The sequence below is a fragment of the Notolepis coatsorum genome (assembly GCF_963971535.1).
Source record: "Notolepis coatsorum genome assembly, chromosome: 13".
Lineage (NCBI taxonomy): Eukaryota > Metazoa > Chordata > Actinopteri > Aulopiformes > Paralepididae > Notolepis > Notolepis coatsorum.
Genome location: NC_140177.1, coordinates 75242803 through 75264943, shown reverse-complemented (window position 1 = coordinate 75264943; position 22141 = coordinate 75242803). Strand labels below are relative to the sequence as shown.

The 22141-nt window shown below is 43.4% G+C and overlaps 2 protein-coding genes across 3 annotated transcripts in view; both read right to left on the bottom strand.

Annotated features, from left to right (window-relative positions):
- LOC311238694 (SUN domain-containing ossification factor-like) overlaps positions 1-11121 on the bottom strand; it is a 56536-nt gene extending 45415 nt beyond the window's left edge. For both annotated transcript variants that reach the window (XM_084326852.1, XM_084326853.1), the window contains exons 1-3: positions 10923-11121; positions 6013-6124; positions 5206-5721 (exon numbers count right to left, since the gene is read on the bottom strand). In XM_084326852.1, the coding sequence (XP_084182978.1) occupies positions 5206-5721; positions 6013-6124; positions 10923-10987 (693 nt within the window). In that variant the 5' untranslated portion in view covers positions 10988-11121. The remainder of the gene's footprint in view (positions 1-5205; positions 5722-6012; positions 6125-10922) is intronic.
- A 7069-nt stretch (positions 11122-18190) lies between these two features.
- The window catches only part of LOC311239406 (dynamin-2-like), a gene marked incomplete at both ends in the record, with an annotated part of 43984 nt that continues 40033 nt past the window's right edge, over positions 18191-22141 (bottom strand). Inside the window, 3 exons of the mRNA XM_084327710.1 lie at positions 18191-18233; positions 19324-19500; positions 19847-20082. Coding sequence (XP_084183836.1) covers positions 18191-18233; positions 19324-19500; positions 19847-20082 — 456 coding nt within the window. The remainder of the gene's footprint in view (positions 18234-19323; positions 19501-19846; positions 20083-22141) is intronic.

Genomic DNA, 22141 nt, shown 5'->3' with positions numbered 1-22141 from the left:
TGGAATTGGAGGGCGGCGAGTGGATATGTGACATGTTTCAAACATTAGCAGGGATTTTGGAAGACTTAACAACAAACAAGGTATGGTGAGTCGTGTTTTCATGCATTCTGTCTTCTGATCTGTTCATCACGCGCCGCGGTGATCTGCAACAGCTGATCTGCTGTTCATGAATGAATGAATGAAAACTTTATTTAACAGATTGCAGAATGGGTACAATACAGTACGGCGCAATACACACAATTGTTAAGGGGATGCAGACCAGAGAAAAACGTTTGTCTTTTTTCACTATATTAAATTAGCCATTTCTTTTTGATCCTGGCCCGCCAAGCAATGGCTTGGGGAAAATCTGGCCCGTGGCCAAACCTAATTGCCGACCCCTGTCCTAGACCCAAATCAGTTAGGCTTCAAGACTGGTCACTCCACAGAGATGGCCCTCATAGTAGTCACGAAGGCTCTTCACTTAGCAAGAGGCCTCTCCTCTGTCCTGATTCTCCTGGACCTGTCAGCAGCCTTCGACACAGTCAACCCATCAGATCCTCCTCGCATCTCTCACAGGAATGGGAGTTGTAGGCTCTGCGCTGGCATGGCTATCATCCTACCTCGACAACAGCTCCTACCAAGTATCATGGAGAGACACTGTGTCGGCCCCCTACAGTCGGGTGTCCCCCAGGGATCGGTCCTTGGACCCCTATTCTTCTCTCTCTACACCAAATCTCTAGGTAACATTATCACGTCTCATGCCTTCTCATATCACTGACAATGCCAATGACACTCAACTCTTCCTCTTCTTTCCTCCCTCAGATAGTATACCCATGTCTCTCTCTGTGCGGATCTCAGCCTGCCTGTCCGACATTTCTGCCTGGATGATCACCTCAAACTGAACCTAAGCTAAACGAAGCTAGCAGTCCTTGACGACCGGCTGAACTTCTCTGTTCACATTGCCTCAACAACTAGAACTTGCAGATTCTTCCTGAGCAACGTCAGAAAGCAAAATAAGCCACCCAACTCCTCCTGCAATCAACAGTCATGTATCGCCTCGACTACTGCAATGCACTGCTAGCTGGTTTACCGGCTACCACCACCAAGCCACTTCATCTCATACAAAACACAGCGGCCCGCCTGATCTCTAATCTACCAAAGTCAGCCCATTTTAGGCCACATGTTTTTTACTATTATGTACTAGTGTTGTCAAAAATATCGATTTTTCGATACATATCGATTCTGAATATTTAAAACGGTTTCAATACTAATTTCCCGCAATATCGATATTTAATTATTCATTAAAAAAATCTTTTTTATTTAAATTTTTTTATACGGAAGTTGCATTGTTCATTTCAATACCTGTAATAGTACAGTAGTCCACACACACACATGCATTCAGTTAAGTTGGAATATGACTGTAATACAAACAGTTCAGTTTGTCAGGTACATGCAACACAGATTACAGATCTGTCTGCTTGAGAAAATACCATGTTCTGCAATAAAAATGATTGAAGTGAGATGAACAGACTGAACTTTATTTTATTAGATAAAACATGTTGACAGTTTTACTTTGCAGTTGAAAAAAGGTAATAAATTTAATTTGATAAAAAAAAAAAAAAAAAAAAGTAATGTCATACATGTTACGATGAATTGAAAATGGGGGACCCATATGTAAACAAGACTAAAGTCTTTCTCTGGTCTGCATCCCCTTAACACTTCCAGCGCCAAAAATGCTGTCCAGCGTTATTGGCCGCCATGCGTTGTCTGCCAGGATCGCTGTACAGCGTTTTTGAGATCAATATTTAATTTTTTCGCCATGGCATTCATAATTCATATACCCACCCCCGGTCCTGCAGCTGGACCTTAGATGTGACTGCAACGACGGCTCAATACCGCCGCCTGGTGGATGGTCGGGCGAGTTACACTAGCAAACAGGATGTGCCATCAGTGCATCGATGAAAATCATCCGGCAGTCACATCTCGTTACGGGACTCGCGACAGACACTATGTACTAAACTTAATAATCGATATGATTTCGGTGTTTATTGCGCCATACAAACCGGAAATGGACCTAGGCGATCGGCGTCGTATAATTGGGATCTTTCACCGGCAGTCTCATTGGCCCACGGTAAGAGGAATATAACGTTATTTTCAACCCGATTGTGCATTTCCTTGTTTGCAAACCATCTGATCAATATATCCACCCAACCTACATAAAGCAGTTACTGATGATCGAGGAATTATAAACGACCCCCCCCCCCCCTTCCTCTGCGCATGCTGAGGCATAATGTATACCGATCATATACATTTGAGTTTTTTGGTGTAGCGTGTATGGGGGGGGAAACGGCAATCGATAATTAAAAGTGTTATATTTATCTTCTCTTATAGTACCAGAGAGAAGCTGAGGAGAATCAACCAGCAACAAAAGCAAAATGTATTTAAAAAAATATATATATATTTCTTTTTTTTCTTCTTTTTTTTTACATTTTAAGATTGAACCTTTTTCCCTGTGGTATCGAAAATGGTATCGAATATCAATACTTTTCAAGGTATCGTATCGAAGTTCGAAATTCCAGTATCGTGACAACACTATTATGTACCATACTACTATGCTACTATACTTATACTACTGAAATTAATAATTGGCCGTTTGGATGGTAATGTATCCAGGTCTACATCTGTTCTACTACTTAGGAGATGGCCTCAATATAATGCTTTTACAGGTCCCTGTGGTCTTTGGTCACTCTCGCATATTGAGTCACTCTCCTTATTGCTGTGTCACAGACAGTAATGGCATCTATCTGCGACACAAAACTAGCCGACAGTAATTATGGAAAGCCAAATGTTACTATTGTGCATGCCATTACAAGAAATGCTCATAACATCCACATGTATGTTTGTGCAAAACATTTAATGCCGTTATTACAATACTTTTATAACACATCCAATGGATACAAACTAATAATAAATGTGCCTTACACGTCAGACTCATGAGTCTAACATGAATGAATGACTGTACTCTCTATACTCAATTGTCTCTGCCCCTCACTTATACCTACCAGCACCGCTACTCTTGTTCACGCCATGGTCACATCCCGCCTGGATTACTGTAACACCCTCCTCATTGGTCTCCCACATAAGTACCTCTATAAACTCCAACTGGTCCAGAACTCAGCCACCCGCATTATCACTAGAACTCCCTCCACCAACCACATCACTCCTGTTCTCCACCAACTTCACTCGCTGCCTGTTAAGTCACGCACTGACTACAAGGTATTACTACTAACCTTCAAGGACCTCCATAACCTAGCCCCTCCTTATCTCACAGAACTTCTCCAGTCTTAGTTACACTCCCTCTCGGTCACTCAGATCCTCCTCCCCCTTCCCATCTGACTACCATAAGACCCAGAGCCTCCTCCCGCTGTGCCCCCCGCCTCTGGAATTCTCTACCACAAGACATCCACGCAATATACAACCTCCACACCGTTGTTTCCCGTCTCAAAACACATTTGTTCATTCTGGCACATTTACTTTAATTTTAAGTGTATTATAACTGCTCCGTGCTCCACTTTGTAATATTGTGTTTTTTGTAATTGCATTTGTTTTTAACCCTGTAAGGCGAACTTGGGTGCTTTGAAAGGCGCCTTTAAATAAAATGTGTTATTATTATAGTAATATATATATATCCCTTCAATTCTCCCCTCCCCTGTCTCGAACGTTGCTAGACTATGCCTCCCACTGGTCGGCTGCAGTGAGGACCAAGCCTTGCATCACGTGTCCCCTCCGGTACACGAGGAGGTAGCTGTCACATCTTTTCACCTGAACAGCGCAATCTCTCAGTGGCGAGGAGTAACGCGTGGGAGGCTCACACTGCCCCCGATACTTCCTGATTCTGCTGTACAGGCGCACCAACCGACCTGTAGGAGTCGCTGTCCACAACGTCCAATCCCCACCCACCGGCTTTCCCACCCCTAACACTGCCTATTGTATTAGTATGAACGACCAGCCAAGCCGGTAGCAACGCCGAGAGCTGGGCTCGAACCCAGCATCTCCTGCGTTAGTGGCGAGCACCTTGCCCACTGCGCCACTTAGCCGCCCCCTATTATAGTCATTTCTATAGTGATTTGCAATTGCTAGTAATAGGAAACTAAGTGCTTTACAATCGAATGCCTACATACATCTTTAAAGGGGAACTATCTTACTATTTCTTTCACTATTTGGGCAATTTTACACAATTCCTGTGAGTCTATGGAACACATCTGTAAGGTTTTTTTCAAATAAAATGCATTGTTTTGTATTTCTAATCAAGTACTGTAGAGCAGCACTTTCTCCCCTTCAAGATTCCATGCTGTTTTTGGCTGGGCTCCGCCCATACTCGCAATGCGCTTTGAGTGACGCGGGGGGCATAATCCCACGGGAGAATGCATTGGTAACTTGTTTCAAATGACAATATATACCCCCATGAATATTATTGCACGGATCGGAATACGCGTGGGAGCGTGCGCTATGATATTTTGCAACAGGTTGATGTGAGTGCTGATACAGAGAGGGAGAAATAGAGAGGGAGACAGATGGAGAGAGAGGGAGACAGATGGAGGGAGGGGGGGGGGAAGAGAGAGAGAGAGAGAGAGAGAGAGAGAGAGAGAGAGAGAGAGAGAGAGAGAGAGAGAGAGAGAGAGAGAGCGTGCGTGTGTGTGTGAGCGGCTCGACTCGCAACTGTGTGTAAATGCAGTGACAGAAGAGATCTGAGATGAGTCGCACCGTATGAGAGCCTCTCTCCCTCTCTCTGTCTGTCTCTCCCTCTCTCTTTTGGGGAAGTGTCAGTGACAGGGAAACCGCTTCCGCATTATTTCCACTCGCTGCTCATATAAACGTATCACAGTTGATTGTGGGCGGGCGGTGGCAGATCAGTGCCTATTCACGTCAGCGAGCGAGTCAAATCAGAATGGCTTGGTTCAGTGGGGGAGGACCTTGTCTCATCTGAACTGGAGGAATGCGCTAAAAATAGAATTTGTGACATAAGACAGTGTTGATACAACCCCACATTGCTAGAAAACAGTGCTAAACACTGGAAAAGGCCATTTATAAGATAGTTCCCCTTTAAGTATGGGTGGGTCAAACCTCTAACCACTGATTGTGTTAGTGCCATGCTCAGAGGGCCAAGCACTCTACCAACTGAGATACACAAGACCACAGCACATGTCAGATTAATAGCAAATGTACCTCTACTCCTTGCTCCTCTTCCTTCACCAGTCCCTCTGTTGCGAGCCCCCCCTCCACCTGTTCTCCTGCTGTCTGCAGGTCATATTCGGACAGAGACTCTTCTCCTGCTGTCTGCAGGTCATGTCCAGACAGAGACTGTTCTCCTGCTGTCTGCAGGTCATGTCCAGACAGAGACTGTTCTCCTGCTGTCTGCAGGTCATGTCCAGACAGAGACTGTTCTCCTGCTGTCTGCAGGTCATGTTGAGACAGAGACTGTTCTCCTGTTGTCTGCAGGTCATGTCCAGACAGAGACTCTTCTCCTGCTGTCTGCAGGTCATGTTGAGACAGAGACACTTCTCCTGCTGTCTGCAGGTCATGTCCAGACAGAGACTGTTCTCCTGCTGTCTGCAGGTCATGTCCAGACAGAGACTGTTCTCCTGCTGCCTGCAGGTCATGTTGAGACAGAGACTCTTCTCCTGCTGTCTGCAGGTCATATTCAGACAGAGACTGGACATGTGACACCAAGGTCTCGTCAACCTGGAGGGAGTGTTTGCAGACAAAAATGGAAAACATGAAAAGGGGGGTTACTTGAGATTCTAGACAATAATGATCAATAATCAAAAGATGGCTGACGGTCAACCGGCTTCAAATCCAGTAACTATATCGGAAGCACCCCATAGACCAGCAATGTCACTAACTTACTCGCACATTCACTCAATCACAGTTCTTGATCCTCCAATCACAACTGTTGCGATTGGAGGGTCAAAAAAGAAAGAGGGCTGGGTTTGAGATAGGTCTATTGTAAAAGTCAAAAGATAAAAGAACTACCTTATGATGTAGAGTCTTTTCCTCTGTCTCCTCCTCCAGACTGATGTCCTGTGAGGGAAGGGGCTGGACATCTTGCCGCTGCTCTGTGCAGCCAACATAATGACTTGGGTGCCTGTTGGACAGACAGAAGGGCCATCAGAATCACAATGAACACTCCATTAGCCTGATTATGGGTCATCTGATAACAGAGAGAAAAGCGATGTGGCCTCAGGACACAAGGACACTTTATCTTATCGGTATGCAGAGTATGGGGGGTGTTTGCAAAGCCAAATGAAAAAGCCTCAACCAGAACTATGTAGCTGACCACTTGACTGATGAGGTAACCCAGCCCAATAAGACATCGATGTAGGTCAAACATAATAATAGAACAAAGGATATCAGTCACTCACGATGAGACATTTTTCCACTGTTTGTTCTACTGTTACCACTGCTCCTGTGAAAATACTTTGGGATAGGTGGGGGGGGGGGGTGTGTGTGCGTGTGTGTGTGTGTGTGGAGTCCTTCGCTAGCTGTCTGATAACAACGAGAGAATCAGGGCGGTGTCTACTCTGGCAGTGGCAGGGTACCAGACCAGTGGTAATCAACAGTGACAAGGCTTTAAATAGTTACAATGACTCAAAACACACGTGTACAACGGTTCATGTGTTTAAACTCCAGGTTCAAAAGTCATAATCCAACACGGCAACACCCAACCTGGCCCTTGTAACGTGTCAGGCCATTACCCATTATTCTATTAAGTAATCTACTTGGTTATAGTGCTGCAACTAACGACTATTTTGATAGTCGATTAATCTATTGAATATTGAAATGATTAATGAATAAGAAAGAACGAAATGTTATTCCTCATCTTGTACAATGCTCTTTCAAACTATTTGCTCTTTTATAAAAAAGCAAACGTAAATGTATGCTCCACATCAAGAGTGCAGAAAATATACAGTATTTTTTGTTTCAGTTTGAAAGGAGCTGAATGGTTTAAATAATAATAAAGAAAACATAAAACACAAACTAAGTGTTAACAGGCTTTGCTATAGCCTACACCAAATGGCTTCAACAACAGGCCATACAGGTACATCATAACATAGACCCAACAAATTGATTATAAAAATAGTTGCCAACTATTGTCGATTAGTTATTGCAGCCCTACTTGGTTACTGGGCTGATGGCCGCAACTCTGGCCCATAAAGCTAGACTTATAATAAATAAACAACAAAGAGTTTGTAGCAGCCATAAAGTAACCCAAAGAGTAGTTTTAAGGCCAAATTAATAATTGAACAAATATGAACAAAAGGGTACAGAGGCAAATTATGGCAACTGGTCTACAAGGTTATATTGTATCTGACTATAGAAAAGTAGTGAAAAATACAAATACAAGTCATTTTTACAAATATAGCATAATAGCATTAGGTCTGACATAATTTTGTTTCATCAAATATGTATCATCAAATACCTAATACAGGCCCAATTCTATCATAAGCTACCTGCTCCAATGTAGATGGTAATAGTGATGGTCAAAATACAAATAAAATGTAGGGCATGTCTCCATGAGAGCTTGCTCCAATACTTAAGAGATTTGACTGGAATTCCCTCTATGAGTGTAATACAAATGAAATATGGATGACATGGGAGTAACACAGCACAGCTTCTGTGTTACCATGAATGATTGACTCAGCAAAAACAATAAAGTCTGATTTGAATTCAGGGGGTGGGACTGCCACCCATGCCAGCGCTCCTCCCCCTTGGTTATGAGATCAGTTGGATAACAGGGAGTGGGCTGCTCCCTATACAACCGGACATAAGAGATCAAAACATGTGTCATAGCATAGCAGTACAAAGATCAGGTGTATCTCATCCTCCATTATCATGATGTTGTCCTTCGAGACACACTCCTCTGATCAACAATTGAGTACCTCAGACGAAGAACCATATAAGTCTTGTTGTGGAATATTTTAAATGGGTCAAGACAGTGACCTGTAGAAATGCAGATGATTCAAATTGTATACAAAACAGTTTATTTCTGTTTCTGTGGCCACAGAAAAAGTATCCTCAGTTTACAATCAGAGACAAGTGTATGTGCACAAGCGTCTGACCAGAAAGTGAGAAAGAGCTCTGGTCAGACTTACAATTAAGTACCAGCTGGGAATGACAAATGTAAACAAAGATGAGAAAATTAAAACAAAGATGGGTTTAGGGGGTTTGTCATGTCTCACACAAGACTGAAATGAAGAAGAACGTTTTTGCCTAGTGTCTTGACTAGTTAAACTACTTAAAGCTTTGTACAGAGAAATATGTATTTATAACAGCTCTATGAACATGTCCAATAAGCTGTACAAATGATGTAAAATATAATAAATTACTATTACAGCCCATGTGCTGTTCAGAGGAGCAATGTTTTCAAACTGTATAATCAAAAGATGGTACATTAAATGATTGTGTTCATAGTTCAAGAGAGTAAAAGCCTTACTGGCGATATATCACATTCACAGTTCACACTCCAAGTGATTTGGATTAATTTTACAACTGCAAATACATGTACAAATAGAAAAACATGTCAAAATGGACTTCAGTGCAAGGGTTGAATTAGTTAATTCATAATGTGTGGTCAGAGCGAGAAAAGTTGAACCAATTGTATTATGGCCTTACTGATCTGGTATTAACCTACTAATGTGGGGCATACTACTACTGATAGGGTAGGTGACGTCACCTGGCTCAGTTTCACTATTTGGAAGACACGCCGACATGAACGATCCACTTGCATCCAGATTAAAAAAAAAACGAACCAAACCCAACCCCCGTCAATGTACAGTTTCTTCCCCCTCAAATGTATACTCTTTTTGTACTCATAAACAGTACTGTATATTTGTAGATCTGGTATGTCATAAATGTCTAGATGTAACAGTACTGTCTATCTGTATAAATAAATAAATAAAATTTTGATTTGATTTGATATATTATGTCCTGATGAATTGAAAATGGGGGACCCTGATGTAAACAAGACAAAAGTCTTTCTGTGGTCTGCATCCCCTTAACAATTGTGTGTATTGAGCTGTACTGTACTATTGTACCCATTCTGCAATCTGTTAATAAAATGATCAATCAATCAACCAATGTTTGAACCAAAGCATAATTGCATGCCAACTAGATCGCTAGGCGATATTTCACACATGGCGGCGTTGCACTTTATTGACATGTACTCTCTCCTGTCCCGTCACATATTCACAGGCCAAGAACACCGTCAAATTATTTATATACTGTGCTCAATTTAGAAAGCCCGAGGGATAGGCCAAAACAACATCACCATACACAGATGGTGATCTCAAACCAATGCCATATTACATCAGCTGTTTGGGCTCAGCAGTCCACACACACACACGCACAGTCACACACACACACATTGATTGATTGATTGAAAACTTTATTTAACAGATTGCAGAATGGGTACAATACAGTACAGCTCAATACACACAATTGTTAAGGGGATGAGAGACTTTCGTCTTGTTTACATCAGGGTCCCCCATTTTCAGTTCATCAGGACATATATGACACACATGACATACAGATAGTCAGTACTGCTAGCTACATCTATACATTTATGACATACCAGATTTGCAAATACAGTACTGTTTGTGATACAGAAGGAGTCAAGAAAACGCACACCTCCTCTCTGTAGAGTTTAGCAACAAACTGTGATTTCCTGCAGCTACAGAAGTAGTGTTATGTTATTCTAGTCCCTAAGCATCGAGGTCGAATACCATCACCACCACGCACATCATAATCCCTTATAATCCGCCGCTCTCTCCTCTACCAGCACCATTTACTGTGGCCATATCAGATCTACTGCGTACAACCAACTTTGAAACTGACAGATAATAACACTGACAGGCCGTGTGAAGAAGAGTCAACCCCGTGTAACGTTAGCTCATGCTAGTTATCTCTCAGTGGGACCTGGGTGTACAGTACACAGTGCCATCAGTCCACTATGATGACAATAGTGTCATATTCCCGCGTTGTTATGTCTTTCCACTGGATATACAGTTAGGTTTCATTACATATCAAGAGAACAAATCTACTGCATATGCCAGCTAAGCAAACTATGCTCACTCGGTGCTAAAATCATTGTTTTCTGTGCTGTGGGGTGTCAATCTTCAGCCAACGTACAGTCATTTACCTAGTATGGTTTTGGCAATAGTCCAATGCACAATTTTGTTTGTTTGTACAGTGTCTTCCCCCCCCCTCAATGTACAGTTTTGCTTGTTTATACAGTGTGCCCCCCCCCCCCCCAACCACCTCCAATGTAGATTACCCAGTATGGTTGTCAATATCCCAGTGTACCCAACCCCCCCCCCCCCCACCCAACCTCCTCCAATGTACAGTTTCTACGTCAAATGTATATACTCCCTTTTCCTGACTCCTTCTGTATCACAAACAGTACTGTATTTGCAAATCTGGTATGTCATAAATGTATAGATGTAGCAGTACTGTCTATCTGTATGTCATGTATGTCATATATGTCCTGATGAATTGAAAATGGGGGACCCTGATGTAAACAAGACGAAAGTCTTTCTCTGGTCTGCATCCCCTTAACAATTGTGTGTATTGAGCTGTGTATTGTACCCATTCTGCAATCTGTTAATAAAGTTTTCAATCAATCAATCAATCACGTCAAATCCGTTGGACAACGTGTTCATTTAGTTTGCTGCCACTTGTGTTATCTTGCAGCAGATAGCTAACAGCAGATAGCTAACAGCTAGCTAACACTGTGGCGGGGTTGTCAACAACAGCAGCCAGGTGCCACATAGCCACTGACGTAGCTAACGTTGACTCGCTGTGCTAAAGCACAGTTAGCTACGGTATTATCATCATGTTAGCCGATATTATTAATAATAACGTCAAATGTATTATTATCCACTTACCAAAACACTAAAGCTAAAAGTCGCCACACTGTAATAGCTCGCCACGACGACAACAACATCATCATCCTCCTCCAGCTGGGACCGACATCCTCACAATGTTGTGACAGAATAATGGACCGGTGTCTGTCTGTCTGTGTGAAGCTCAACAGGACGTTAGTGTTGTCTTCCTGACATGCTCTACTAGCTAACTGTTTGTAGCCACCGAGTGTAAACTCTGCTGCTGCTTGCTGTCAAACACACGTCACCCTCTGCCAACTGGACACGTGTCGAGTGACGTCCAATCACGACGCAGCAGAAACCTCTGCGTAGTGCGAGCTGTTAGAAGCATAGATATATATAGAACAGAACATTAGATAGCTTGCCCGCGCTGCCGGCCAATGGAGAGCGACGTCACTGAACCGCCGCCATCTTGCTCCAGTTAGCCTTGAGTGAGAGTGAGTGAGCTGCACAGACAAAAATACTCATAACTCGCTGAAATATTGACGGATTTACAAACGGTTTGGTTTATTACAAGCATTATTAACGTGGCTATGATTCAAGCGGTTTGTAAAAAAAAAACATCTTTAAAAAAAAAAGTTTTATAAGTATGTAGTATCATAACTACATATTTGATGTTTATAGCAAACCAACCCGTTTGTAAATCCGTCAATATTTCAGCGAGTTATGAGTATTTTTGTCTGTGCAGCTCACTCACTCTCACTCAAGGCTAACTGGAGCAAGATGGCGGCGGTTCAGTGACGCTAGTGACTCCGCCTTAAGCTATCTAGTGTTCTATAGATACGTTTTTAACATTACATGAGTCGCGTGGGTGGAGTTTCGCCTAATTTAAAATGTTCAGACAACACAAAGTACGACCACGACTCCGCTCATTCAAGCCAGCAGGATACAATATGAAACCACCACAACCATGTAGGGGGACTGTATAAAATAATGAATACTATCATCATTATTTGTGTGTATGCAACAAATACATGTGTTGTTTTATTGTTACAAAATAAAATAAACACATAAAATAAACAACGTAAACATATATAAAAAAATATATTAAAAAAAAAAAGGCTCTTGAAAGTTCACGAAAGCATTTTGTACATTACTAGGGTTTCCCAATGGAGGCGGTACCACCCCCAAGGGGCGTGTTGTGGGCACTGGGCATAGACATAATGTAAAGGGCACTGGGTGCAGGGGGTTGAAAGGGGGCGTTTAGTTTTAATATCAGGACAATAATTTGACTGGAACCAGAAAGGAGCCTACATGCAGTGAACACAGAAAATCAAAGAAAGGGTTTACTTTTTGTATTGTTTAATTTATACACACTTGGTAATACAAAGTAAAGTTAGTACAAATCTGAATCCAGCTAAATAAAGATTTTATTGGGTCCCATTGTTAGAAGACTTCAGTTCATTTCACACACACCACTGACAGGCTTGACGAACTGAGCAAAATAGAAACATTAATGGCTGAAAGTTGAGGCCACTATTGTAGATAATGGAATTTGACTCAAGCAACAAGCATGTGTCCACTAGCCCTATACAGAAGCTCAGAGGGTCCTTACTCCCTGTGTCAGGGCTAGCTAGCATGTGCCTGGTCACCCAGCCAGTGGAGGACAGCAACACGCTAGATGGACTCTATCGTCTCCTCCGCAAAGTAATAGAGGAAGAAATTGTAAGTTGTGTTATTCGTTCAAGTATCGTCGCGGAGTAATAAAAAATAAAAATTAGTGGTGATTCGGACTGGAATAAGCAGTTTATTGAGCAGCTGCGGATGCAGTAGCTGTATGGTCAACGTCACAAGGACTGTTCTGACCCATACCTACATTTGCCCGGTGGACAGGGCAGTGTATGACTGGGATCACGACAAGAAAGCCTGGTTCCCTAAAATAACAGGACTTCATTGCAGCAGAATCACTTCAGATGGAGATCCAGCCTCAATAGGCGACAGCAACGACCGTCCAGTGGTCCCCAGTCCAGAAGGCCCAGAGCAGCAGAGCCCTCAAACACTCAAACGATAATGATTACGAGACCCCGGCCAAATATACTAAACAGACGGGAGAGTTTACTAATGTTTATTAGGTCTTCTTACAGACATACGCTCTGAGAGACACAAGAAGGTGGTCATGATGAAAATGAAAATATGATGAATTGAAAATGGGGGACCCTGATGTAAACAAGACGAAAGTCTTTCTCTCGTCTGCATCCCCTTAACAATTGTGTGTATTGAGCTGTACTGTACTGTACCCATTCTGCAATCTGTTAAATAAAGTTTTCAATCAATCAATCAATCAATCGTCATCATTCAGAATGTTTCATACTGATGACATTGAGATGAGACATCCTCACACACACACACTCTCTCATCCATACACACACACATCCTCTCCTTCCCTCTCACACACACTCTCATACTGTCATACACACATCCTCGCCCCCCTCCCTCACACACACTTTCTTTCATTGACACACATTCTCTCCTTCCCTCACACACACACCCTCTCTCTCACACTCACACACATACACAGCTAGACAAACAAGCAAACACTAACACGCACTCAGGAACCCTCATACACACACACAGTGTCACACACACACACACACATTCTCTCCTTCCCTCACACACACACCCTCTCTCTCACACACATACACAGCTAGACAAACAAGCAAACACTAACACGCACTCAGGAACCCTTTACAGAACATTTACAACAAGCGGTGCAAGGGGAAGGCTAAGAGAATTATTAAGGACTCGAGCCACCCGAACAACTGCCTCTTTGAACTGCTGCGGTCAGGCAAGCGATACCGGAGTCTTAAGGCGAGCACAGAAAGACCCAGAAGAAGCTTCTATCCCCAGGCCATCAGGCTGCTAAACGAACAATAATCGCTAAACGAACAATAATCACTATGCAACAACCATCAAATGCACACAGCACACACACCCACACGCACACACTCACTCAAACAAACAACACACTGCAGCACCCACTCTCCACACTTTAGATCACACAAACACACTTACACTTTATATTTATTGATAAAGGATTTGCACTACAACTCGTACACCTACTGTGTATTGTACCTAAATTGCACCTCGTCCCATTTCTCCATTTCTGCCTTGCACTATATAGTATTGTATATTAGTACACTGCACAGTATTGTATATTGTATGGTAACTACGTCTATTCTGCATCGAACATTGTACATATGTCTAAACTGAACACTGTGACCTCATTTTTTTACTTCTAATTTTACTATGTTATTTTATTTCATACTTATCTTGTCTTGCACAGTCTCTGGAGCGCAACAGTAAGAAGCATTTTGTACAAAAGTATTCTGTACTTCTGTATGACAACTATTAAAGAAACTTGAACTTGAAACTCATACACACACACAGTGTCACACACACACACACATTCTCTCCTTCCCTCACACACACACCCTCTCTCTCACACACATACACAGCTAGACAAACAAGCAAACACTAACACGCACTCAGGAACCCTCATACACACACACAGTGTCACACACACACACACACTTTCTCTCTCTCTCACACACTCACACACACACACACACACACACACACACACACACTCACACACTCTCTCCCCTCACACACATACACAGCCACACAAACAAGCAAACACACACGCACTCAGGAACTCACACAAACACACACACACACACACACACACACACACACACACACACACACACACACACACACACACACACACACACACACACACACACAACGGAACACAATATAATACAACACCTTTGACACACACATATACTCAAATATCCCTCCATACCCAGTTTTAACCACTTTGTTGCCTCCTAGGAAGACCCACTGGTGCTGAACGGGTACCGTGACCTGAGGACGGAGTGTGAGAGGTTTGGCCAGGTCTTTGACAGACACCCAGTCACGGAGTGGCGTCCATAGCCCTTAACCCTTTCACTGCCACACGACAGAAGGTTAACCCTTTACTATCACACAACCGGCTGTCGTGTGGCAGTGAAAGGGTTAACCTTCTGTGTGTTGTCGCAGTGAAAGGGTTAACCGTTTTGGTAGTGCGGCAGTGAAAGGGTCAAGGAGCAGGATCACACACCCATAGCTGCCTGTAGGCGCTGGACGGCCGCTGATTCAGAGGCAGGAAACTCTCCGCTCTGCTCTGGGACGGAACCACATACTACCAGGTGGAGGGGATGGCACAGGAGCGAGAGGCTGAAGGGCTGGGACACTTTCAAATGATTTGTACAGAGTAAATAAATAGGCATGGAATGATTCAAACCAACAACTTGTCCTAATTCAAATCTGATTGTTTAGGCAACATTTGACAAGTCCTAAATCTTACATTTTGACCATGGTTTGATTAAATAAATGTATATACCTTTCCAAAGTAATAGATATGACAGTACTACTGATTAAGTCGGCAATAACAGAATTTATGAGATTAAAACTTTACAAAGTCTACGTTCTTCGATCACAGCATTGTTGTTTGTAAATTAGGGGAGCATAGATGTTAATTTTGATTACTATTTATTATCAATTGTACAAATTGATGTTGATCAAGCTCCGCATTCATAGTGATGTATAAATATGTAATGAATTGTACATGTGTATACATTAAGTGGTATTGATTCCAATTCTGAAAATACATTGAACTGCTGAAAAGCACTTAGAGGAGAAACATGTAAAAAAAAATTGGTATCATGGAGAGAAATAAAATCTAGAGTTTTTATTTCTCTTTAAAAAAATAAGTCAATGTTGACATAACGTCTATGTGATATATTGTGTGCATGTTGTGTTCTATGGTGTTGCCCCAAGTCTCAGTCTCGGAGCACATTATAGTGTTGGTTACTATCCCCATCTGTTGGCCAAAATAGTTTACTACACTTTGTTATTAAAAGTATTCACTTAGCCAAGATGCATGTTGCTGAATATTAAACATAGCATAAAAGTACTAATAATAATTTGGGCAATTTCACAAGTAGTCTTATTCAGCACTTTAGATATATGTCAACAAGCAGGACTACTATTTTCACATTCCAACTTGGTACTACACTAGTCCAAATAAAGATTCCATTGACCAGAGACAAGGGAATGAGGAGGAAGTTTATTGAGGAGAGATACAGAGACACAGAAATTAACAACCGATGCAATTCCCCAATCAAACATTACGCCCTCCTGTAGACAATGCCATTGCATTACTTAGGAACCATTGTTCTGCTTGATATTTTAACTCTATGATTCTGTTTCTACAATTAGCTTTGGCAATACAGACTTTTAATTCATGCCCGTTAAGGCAGTCTAATTTCAAGAGAAGAGAGAGCATTTAGTCAATAGAGACATAGAGAACAATTAAAGCGCTACGGTCGTTATAGTTTACAAGGTACAGTACCTCCTTATCTACCTATATACACCAGAACACAGTTTCAATAGGAGACAGGCCCACAGACACAGTAACAAACTGACAGAGAGCACTTGAACACTGACAATACCACCTTAAGCTGGGGGGGGGGGGGGGGGGGGGGGGGAGACACACAGACGCTGACTGGCCTGAAGGAGCTGTAAGAGGAGAAGAGGGAGGGTTCCAGAGAGAGCACTGGTTTTCATGATGTGCATGGATGGAGAATGCGTGTTTCAAACCTGAGGAAAAGTCTAAATGGAAATGTCTTGATGTTCCTCTCCTCCTCACTCGTACAGGGGACTTCTTGTCTCATGCGTTTCAGAATTTCACTTCTTTTTTCAATTGCATTTCTATAATTAAATAGCCTGAGCCAAAGTTTCAGGATGGAGGAGCGTGGCAGAACACAGGCTCACGACACGACAGACTTGCGTAGTGGCCGCAACCAATATTGACCCAACAATTGGACGGTAGTTAGCGGATCATTTCAGATCCTAGTCCTCTCTCCATCTTTACCAGTCAGCGTCTGTGAGTCGCAGCTTTAGGCTGCAAGGGTTGCGATTTGACCAGTGGTACAGCACAGGTGGATACCTATGACTAGATTAAATGCAGTATTGAGGCTGTTTCCTATATATATAATACTGCTCCCCAGGCTTGCTATGTGTGTATGGCTGCTACTACAATACAAGAACAACTCACAAAAGTCCAACATTAAATGACCCCAGAGGGTTTGGTGATTTATTATTAATAGCTTTGACCATGAAAACAAATACAACTGAAACATCCACAAACGTGCAGACAGACAGTACATGCACACATGTCCTCACACACTTGTACACACATGTACAGTATTATTCACACATACGTACGTACACACACACACACACACACACACACACACACACACACACACACACATACACACTTACTAAGACACAACTTCCACTCCTATGAGAACACCAAGTCAATAATACATTGGGAGCATTGTACAATAAGTAATACAATACTAAAACAAACTTAGCCTACATATAGGCTAATGAGTCCCTCCCCGCACAGACATACCGGTACACTTAAATACACTCCCACAAGTTTGCACATACGCACGCACACAAATGGCTGCACACACACACACACACACACACACACACACACACACACACACACACACACACACACACACACACACACACACACACACACACACACACACACACACACACACACACACACACACACACACACACACACACACACACACACACACACACACACACACACACACACACACACACACACACACACACACACACACACACACACACACACACACACACACACACACACACACACACACACACACACACAGACAGACATGCAATAAAAGCAGCTGATGGTGCCATGCTGCAGTTTGGAATGGATAGGGCAGTGGTACTGCTGAGGGAACCTTTCATGTCTAAAGCAGTAGGTGGGAGTGGAGGCTGAGAAAGAAAGAGGCCGCAGGGGCCTGGAACTGGCTTGTGGATCTGCTAAGCAGACCTGGACCACAGGCGAGCAACAAGCGTACATACAGATATACACCACAGGACGAGCACCATACTGTACATAGATACATGGACATGTTCACCTGGCAGAAGGTCAGAGGTTAGGAGTCAAAAGGTTCAGGGTCTGAACTAGGGAGAAGACCAGGACAGTAGAGCCATGGCTAAGGGATAAGGAATGGATTTGATATGGACTGGATACTGGGGACAGGGGAGGAGGAGGAGGAGGAGGAGGAGGAGGAGGAGGAGGAGGAGGAGGAAGAGGAAGATGAGGAGGAGGAGGAAGAGGCAGAGGCCCCGGAGGACAATGTAGGAGCCCCTTGGCATGATTAAGGTGGGGCCTGTCTTGTCGGAGAAGGTGGGGGCCGCCGACTGTCAGAAGCGCAAGCGACGACATGAACAAAAGTGACAGGAGAGAAGATGAGAAGAGAAGACAAGAGAAGCAGAGAGGAGATTAGTCTTTAGACAGGGTTAAAGGAACACGCCAACATTATGGGAAATTTGCTTACCATCTTCTGCAGAGTCAGATAAGGAGATACAGGAGTAGATACCAATTTCCTCTCAGTAGAAAGCTAGCCTAGCTTAGCACAAATGAATGGAAGCGGATTCAGACCACTGTGTTTTTGGCCAATAGCTAGGCTAGTCGGTCCACATCCGCTTCCATTAATTTGTGCTAAACTAGGCTAGCTTACAGCCAGATAGCTTTCTACTGAACGCACAGAGTGACATGACAATTGGTATCTATCTTCTTTTCAGATTCTGCAAAAGACGGTAAGCGTGTTTCCCATAATGTTGCCGTGTTCTTTTAACAGGAAGTTAGCAACAGCACAGAGCAAGGATGTTAAGGGGGGTGTTACAAAGAGAAAGGTGTCATAAATATGAGGTTTGTTCTTCCCCTCGCTAGAGTAAACCGTAAGCACATTGCGTGTGGGGGGGCATCTACCTGAACTTCAAATTGTGTGTGGCATTCATAATGAACAACCATGATGCTAACACAACCCTTAACAGTGTCAGACACAGTACATATCAAAATACATAGTGATAACTGCAAAATATGCAATTTCTATAACAAGGATAAGGTAATAAGGATGTCATGAGTATACTATGGAGTGAAAATGCATTCTCCTCCCACTTTTCCTCCCTAAAATCTATAGTTGGTCAGGGGAATGCACTTTATAATTTGTGTTATTAAGAAGGGGTTCGTCGCCTCCTTTCATCCCCCCTGAAAATGTCTTGGTGATGACTATTAACAAAACCATTCAACATGTCAAATGTCTTCCCAGTTGATGCACTGTATAGACGGTTTCAAAGTGACAACAATAGCATTCTAAAAGGACCCGAGTTTATTTTCCATTGCAATGTTTGCTAATGCAAGAGTTGACAGGAAAAACACCACTTGGGTCCAAGACCGTTCCCATAGCAACAGAATTCCAGGGAAACCGTCTATAAACATTGTGCTCACCTGGGGATGCTGGGGGGAGCCCTGTTGGGGCGGCTGGGCGCCTGTGGGCTGACGTCAGCGCTGTTATTGAAGGGCCCCAGGGGTCCTGGGCGGTTTGGGGGTGGAGGGGCCCCTCGGGGGGCTGGGCGCTGCCCGGAGGACATCCTCCTCGAAGCAGTGGGGCTGGCTGGAGGAGACCTGGGGACCGCAATGTGAGGAATAATTGCTTGCATAATAAATGCTTGATTAGAAAACATTATAGAGGGATACGAATAAAGAAAATGACTTATTCTTTTCAGCTGACATTTTAAAAAGACATCAATCTCTCAGTAAGTTACTTTGCCATTTTTTTTTTTTCAGGATCATCATTTTGTTCAAACACTCCTGTGTTGGTTTCAGTCAAATGAGTCCTATATTGTCAGCTGATTCCTACTGAAACTGAACACAAATGTTTTACAGTCACTAACGCAGTAGGTTTATCTCACAGACTCAGTCACTAAGATAGGGGACTGTTTGTGTGCGGTAGCTTTAACTTCCAGATTACCTGCGGCCACCACTGGTACCGCCAACCCAGGAGTTGTCGACGGGTGGAGGAACAGGGGTGGAACAAGTGGTGGTGGAGATGTCTCCTATGATGGCCAGGGCCTCCTTCAGGGCATGGTGGGTCCTCAGCACCTCGTCCCTCCTCTGAGCCTGTTCCTGGGACTCATCCATCAGGGTGCTCTGGTCCCCTGTAGAGTACAGCTGGGCCAACAGCTCCGCATTGATAAAGTCCTTTACCTAGTGGCGGAGAGAAGTAACACAGACTAGGTGATGAAGCATATATGATAGGAACCAATAAATTGCAGTGAAAGTAACAATAACTGTGGTTCTCAATGAGATTTTGTTCAAATGCTGATAAATAAAACATTACATTTTCTTAAAAACTAAAAAACAAACAATTAAATCAGCCTGGACTCAGTCCTTGGACCCCTCCTCTTCTCTCTCTACACCAAAGCTCTGGGTAACATTATCACTTCTCATGCCTTATGCTGCTATGCTGATGACACTCAACTCTTCTTCTCCTTTCTCTCCTCAGATACCCAAGTTTCTGAATGGATGTCGGCCTGCCTGTCTGACATTTATTTCATCATTCCTGGATGATGACCAACCACCTCAAACTGAAACTCAGCTAAACGGAACTACTTCACTTGCGAGCTGAATCCTCCCCACTGATCAACCTTTCAATCACAGTGGAGACCGTAGCCGTGGCTCTGTCCCCGACCACCAAGAACCCAGGTGAAAGTCCTTGATGATCGGCTGGACTTCTCGGCTCACATCGCCTCAACAACCAGAACCTGTAGATCAGGGGTCGGGAACCTATGGCTCGCGAGCCATATATGGCTCTTCTGGTGACAGCATATGGCTCCCAGAATTTTTTGAGTACAATTTTTTTATTTATTTTTTTTTTATTTTTTTAATACTTGTGATATTTCTTAATAATACTGTGTCATTTTAAAGTAAACAGAAATTAGTTTTGAAGATACAGCTAATAGTATCTGTAGCTGATGATATAGCGAGCAGAGCTGGCGAGGGAACACAAGTGGACAGAAATAAAAAATCTTCAACCTGAAGACTAGCTGATTCTTAAAACTTGGAACGAGCTTCCTGTGACATACCACACAATGCAGCGTGAGTATTGCCGTATTGACCATGTTTGGCTCTACATATGCATGTGGGCAGTCATTCTCGCATATGAGGAACATTAAGACCAACCTACGCTCACGTTTAACTGATAGAGGCCTCAACGCCTGCATGAAGCTCAACCTCACCACGTATGAACCAGATTACAAGGCCATCAGCAAAACCATGCAGCACCAGAAGTCGCATTAAAAGTAAGACATATTTAATTTATTATACGTTAAAAATACTATATGGCTCTCAATGAAATATATTTAGAAATATTTGGCTTTTATGGCTCTCCCAGTCAAAAAGGTTCCTGACCCCTGCTGTAGATGCTTCCAGAGCAACATGAAAAGGATCCGCCCCTTCCTGACAAAAAAGCCACCCAACTCCTCCTGCAGTCAACAATAATGTTATGCCTCGAATATTGCAATGCACTGCTAGCTGGTATACCAGCTAGTGCCAACAAGGTGCTTCAACTCATACAGAACGCAGCGGCCCACCTGATCTCCAAGTCTGGCTTCCCATTGCCGGACAAATCCGCTTAAAGGTTCTTGACCTGGCATTCTGTGCAACGAAGGGAACGGCTCCCTCCTACCTCCAGTCAATGGTCTCTAACTACACACCCTCAAATCCCTATACGCTCTGCACCTTCTGGCCGCCTGAGACCCGCGGAGACGGTCTCTGATTGGCCACTGACGTTTATGGTCATGTGACATGTGCACCCAATCGTGTGACGCCTGTTTCTACACCGGTTAAGCTTAGGCACTCTTTCGAAGTTGGTTAAGGTTAGAGTTTGTCTTAGAGCAGGGCGATAGACCACCAGCCCTGATTCCAAACTCTAACCTTAACCAACTTCGAAAGAGTCGCCTAAGCTTAACCAGTGATAAACTAGGCGTTAGGTAGTTTGCATGCTGTTCGAGGCGGAAATGGGCAAAGACACAGCTCGTCGCGCGATTGGGCGCACATGTCACATGACCAGAAACGTCAGTGGCCAATCAGAGAGCGTCTCCGCAAACTGCGGCTACAAAAAAAAAGAACGCCTGAGACCCACTCCTCTCCAAGCTCCTGGGGATCATAGAAGCAGGCTATTCTCTGTCCTGCTCCACGGTGATGGAAGGAAATTTCCCACCGCAGTCAGGACAGCTGAAACCTGCCCAATGTTCTGCCGTCGACT